Source organism: Nansenia antarctica, assembly GCF_963989245.1.
Source record: "Nansenia antarctica genome assembly, chromosome: 5".
Lineage (NCBI taxonomy): Eukaryota > Metazoa > Chordata > Actinopteri > Argentiniformes > Microstomatidae > Nansenia > Nansenia antarctica.
Window position 1 is genome coordinate 72,027,813 of NC_137690.1, and position 5,452 is coordinate 72,033,264.

General features: G+C 46.2%; 1 protein-coding gene across 1 annotated transcript in view; it reads left to right on the forward strand.

The window, feature by feature from the left end:
- LOC308158343 (protein MTSS 1-like) overlaps positions 1 to 5,452 on the forward strand; it is a gene marked incomplete at both ends in the record, with an annotated part of 40,870 nt that overhangs the window by 13,761 nt on the left and 21,657 nt on the right. Inside the window, one exon of the mRNA XM_080531934.1 lies at positions 2,140 to 2,213. Within this exon, the coding sequence (XP_080388060.1) occupies positions 2,140 to 2,213 (74 nt within the window). The remainder of the gene's footprint in view (positions 1 to 2,139; positions 2,214 to 5,452) is intronic.

Below are 5,452 nucleotides of genomic sequence, written 5' to 3' on the forward strand. Positions count from 1 at the left end.
TTTTGCCATTTAGCAGACGCTTTTATCCAAAGCGACTTACAATTACGAATTACAGGGACATTCCCCTTGGAGTAACTGAGGGCTAAGTGCCTTACCCAAGGGCACACTAGTAGTGGTGTGGCTTCAGGCGGGATTTGAACTCACAACCTTCCGATCCCAAGTCCAACTCACTATCCACTAGACCAGAGGTTCCCAAAGTGGGTGCCGCGGCACCTGTCCGGGGGTGCCGCCAAATCTGCTCGTAAAAAAAAAAAGTATAATATAAAATTATAATAATATTACATGAATAAACGTTTGTTTATTACATGTGCAATGGAGTTCATAAGCAAATAAAATATATATTTCTCAGATTTGAAAGATATTAATTTACTAATTAGGCCTACTAGTTACTAACTAACTACTCCTCACTGAAGTCTTGGACCAAGCGGTGAAAATTGTTAATTATGTAAAATCACGCCCGCTGAAGTCACGGCTGTTCAGCACATTGTGCAATGAGATGGGGTCCGAGCATGAGGGGCTCTTATTACACACAGAGGTCCGCTGGCTGTCGCGGGGCAAGGTGTTATCCCGTGTCTATGAGCTCCAAGATGAACTGATGTCAGTGAGCACGACTTGCCATACAAAGAACAATTGGAAGATGAATCGTGGTGGATTAAGCTTGCTTATCTGGCAGATATTTTCAGCCACCTTAATGACCTCAACATAAAAATGCAAGGGAAGGCTGAGAATATCCTGACAGCGACAGACAAACTGAACGGATTCCGATCCAAATTGAGACGGTGGCAAGACGGGGTGGCCAAGAAAAACACAAATGTTTACGTTGACGGCCAATGACGCAGCACACAAGTCAGCGTCTTTCTTGAATCTGATCGCTGCGCACCTACGTATGCTGGAGGAGAGATTTGAGTCCTATTTCCCTCCAATGAACGAAGACTTCGACTGGCTCCGGGATCCGTTCAACCCCCTCTCATCAGCATCAGCCGCTAGTTTGAGCAGCAAAGCTCAAGATGAACTGGCAGAGCTCATTATGGACCACACACTGAAGCTCAAACATGGTGAGCTAGGTTTGGATAGGTTTTGACTGCTTGTGGGACATGAATATCCATCTCTCTCAGAGAGCGCCATCAAGGTGCTTTTACCCTTCCCAACCTCCTACTTGTGCGAGCTGGCTTTTTCTTCTCTAGCATACGTCAAGAACAAGACACGCACGCGTCTGTCAGTGGAACAGGACCTGCGTGTCGCGGTGTCCACTATCTCTCCCCGCATAAAGAGACTCTGCTCCCAAAAGCAGGCGCATGTGTCCCACTAATGCGCACAACATATTTCTTTGTTTTGTATTTCTCTCAATTTTTACAATTCTGTCATGATTATTATTGTTAAATTATTATACCCGTTTGGTTCAGATGTGAAATAATAATCTCAGAATGAGCATTGAAATGAGAATTACATTTTAAGGCATTATTTTAAGCCCCCCAAAAAAGCATTGTTCCATTGATTGATTATACAGGCCTTTGATATTTTATTTGTGTGAAGAATTCCCTCTGAGTCTCCTCCCATATTGTACAATCCTTGAGGGCCACAATTTTATTTAATTTAGCGATAGTTTGACTGACCTATGCATTCTTGCCCATCCATTACAGTTCATTTATGACTTTTATTATCTTGTTAAAATTCATTGGGGCAATACTTATGTATTATATATAAACACACATTTTCAAACCAATTCATCGTGTATTGTTTTTAGTTTAAGCTCCGAGGCATTTTTTAAATCTTCGTAGAGTTGGGGTGCCTTGGAGAAGGGGGAAAGCTTCAGGGGTGCCTTGGTTAAAAAAAGTTTGGGAACCTCTGCACTAGACCACCACTACCTCCTGAGACACAGCCTCTACCTCCTGAGACACAAACAGCCTCTACCTCCTGAGACACAGCCTCTACCTCCTGAGACACAGCCTCTACCTCCTGAGACACAGCCTCTACCTCCTGAGACACAGCCGCCCCCTCTGTCTGCCTGTAGCATTGTGTTCTGCTGCTGTCTACCTGAACAGAACAGGTCTCTCTTGTAAACGAGACCCCTAAAGGTCAATGAGAGATGGAGAATGTGACCGTCTGACTCTGATTGGCTGTGGTGTTGTTGGTTTCCAGGACGACCGTGGTTGCCATGGCAGCCTTCCTGGACGCCTTCCAGAAGGTGGCGGACCTGGCGACCGGCAGCAGAGGTGAGCAGTGTGCGTGTGCGTGTGTGTGTGTGTGTGTCTGTGTGTGTGTGCGTGCGTCTGTGTGTGTGTGTGGTGGATGATGCAACAAGCACCTCAACATCCAAATGGCATCAGATGCCCCCACCACCCAAGATGCCCACCAAGGTGTGTCTGTGTGTGTGTGTGTGTGTGTGTGTGTGTGTGTGTGTGTAGTAGGTTTGGAGGGCCCCACGGCCTTGTTGTGTGATAAGACGGTGGATGATGTGATGTGTGTGTGTGTGTGTGTGTGTGTGTGTGTGTGTGTGGTGGATGATGCAACAAGCACCTCAACATCCAAATGGCATCACATGCCCCCACCACCCAAGATGCCCACCAAGGTGTGTGTGTGTGTGTGTGTGTGTGTGTATGTGTGTGTGTGCGCTCACTATTTACGCCATCACAAAGTAAGTTAGCGCCAATTGTTTCTGACAGGTAAAGGTGATACCATCTGACAGCTCACCTGCAGGTGTGTGTGTGTTTGTCTTTCATGTGCTGTTAGCGTGCCAACTCTGCGCTAAAAGCTGATAACTCCCTTGCAAATATATTTTGATGTGATTCATTTTCTGGTTGACTTTGTTCTTTTGTTTCTTTTGAATCCTCTCCCTCTCCTTTGAAGCGTTGATGCCTTGGCAGACAGACAGGAACTTGCCTGGCAGCTTTTCGGTCTTATTACAACGTTTTTACAACAATCAAAGGCCAACCGATGTAAATTCGATAGTGTCAGTTTTAAAGCCTGTTAGCTTTTAGCCTCAAACCTCCCAAGTAGTAGTGCCTGGCTGCGTTCGTGAATTCTCTCTGAGAGTGCCGGAACGCACACTGGGTTCAACGTCATAAAGGGACCGAGCGATTTTGATTGGACAAGAGGCGTTCTGTCAGTGCCGGTCAGATTTCCAAAGCGAATTTACGAACGCGGCCTCAGTTTAACTGCCACCAACTGCCAAATAATTTAGTTCTGGAGTTCCAAGTGTTCTATGTGGTGTTCTACCTAGCAACAGTACTTTGATTGGCTACAAAATGAAGCAACATCATATCGTTAGCCTCATAGCATAATTGCCTAAGTCACATTTTGACCAAATTGAGATATCTGCCTAACTCTCCTCTCCTAACACTGCCGATTCACTGTGCATTATTGCCTCTATGACACCAGCCTATCAGAATGCTTGTTACCTTCCAAAATCACTATCTGCCCAAGTCATCTCTTTGACATAGGCGTTTTTGACACTACATACAAAGATGGCTCGGCTGACCACAAGTGAAGCTTGACTTAGCCAATTATGCTACGAGGCTAACGGTTTATGTATTTTTGGTCGGGCACTGAATGACTTAAAGCCTGTGGCCTCACTGCAAACCTGTGTGCCAAATGTAGTGATCTAACCCCACCCTACCCTACCCCACCCCTACCCTACCCCGCCCTACCCCACCCCTACCCTACCCCCCCCTACCCCACCCCTACCCCACCCTGCCCCTACCCTACCCCGCCCCTACCCTACCCCGCCCCTACCCCACCCTACCCCACCCCTACCCCGCCCTACCCCACCCTACCCTACCCTGCCCCGCCCCGCCCTCTCTGCCAGGGTGGATCCACCCCACCCCTACCCTACCCCGCCCCTACCCCGCCCCGCCACGCCCTCTCTGCCAGGGTGGATCCCCCAGCGAAGGGTTTCTGTTTCCTCTGGGTGGTTCTGCTTGAGTTGTTTACCACAAAGTCATCAATTATTCAATTAGACAAACCTCAGTACAGTCTATTAGTTAATTAAGCCATGGTGGGGGGGGGTGTATTAAATCCTCGGCGTTCGGCTCTAGTGAATTCTGTCTCCGGCGGTTAAGTGAAAAACGATCTGTGCTTCAGCTAGTTTGGGCATTTTTACCACTTTAATTACCTTTTTTTAATTTAACGTAATGGTGAAATATGAATGTAACATTCGAGTTTCCTAATGGTTGTAATGACTATGTTTAATGGTTGTAATGACTATGTTTAATCAGCAGCAATCAGGGAATGAGAAATATTTCATCTATGAACGCTTTTTTTGGTCCCGAAAAGCGCTTTAAGACATTGCCAAGTTGCTTGTGAGAAATTAGACACACTTACATTATTACTGCTGCCTTATTGGGTGATTTAGACGCTGAAACGCACAGAGAGAGACCAGGAAACAAGGCATCGGCTCCCAGTCCGTGTGTGAGGCATCAGACAGCATAAAAAACTCTGTTTCCCATCATGCAGCACCAGGGTTCCCACAGGTCCTTGAAATCCTTGAAAGTTTGTGAATTTGAGAAAAAGAAATCAAGGTCTTGAACATGGGTTTGAAAATAGACATGGGTCATTGAAAGTGCTTGAATTCCCCTCTCTCTCTCTCTCTCTCTCTCTCTCTCTCTCTCTCTCTCTCTCTCTCTCTCTCTCTCTCCCTCTAAAAAAAAGTTTTATTTTTTATTTTTTTACTTAGCTCGTTAACTAGTTCTGTCTCAAACTATGCCGTGTTGGGTCCTTGAATTTGAGGGAATTTAGTCCTTAGTCCTTGAAAGGTGCTTGAATTTGATGTTTCAGAAGGTGTGGAAACTCTGGAGCACGGTTTCCTTCTTGTATTAAAACATGTAGTGTCAGTGTTGGTTACAACAGGGGTGTTTAAACATGGTACGCCCTGCTCCTTTAAGTGTTTATACAGTGTTTATAATGTCTATTAAGGTAACAGGAGACTGTTGTGAACCAGGCAGACTGTCTGTGGACCGACCCGCTATCACTAGTAAACAACTTGAGACTCTAAATTCTGCTTTAAACATTCTACGCTTGTGTGTGTGTGTGTGTGTGTGTGTGTGTGTGTATAGGTTACTCTGGTGTGTGTGTGTGTGTGTGTGTGTGTGTGTGTGTATGGGTTACTCTGGCATTCATTGAGAGTGTAATAATAGAATGACGGGTATGCATGGCAACAGCTGTGAAGACGTTGACATGTGTGTGTGTGTGTGTGTGTGTGTGTGTGTGTGTGTGTGTGTGGCAGGGTACTTGGCATGCAGTGAATGTGCTCTGCCTCAGACACAACATGCCTGACATGGTTACAATACAGCCTGATGATGCAACTGACAGAACTACTGACAACTGACATGGCTGACAGTTAGAACTGTACAACTGACATGGGGGGAGGCTGGTGGAGGTAGAAATCAGAGGATGGACTGGCTCGTAGCATGCGAGCAGCCTCCCCTGCTCCTGGCCCAGCTGATTTGAATTATTG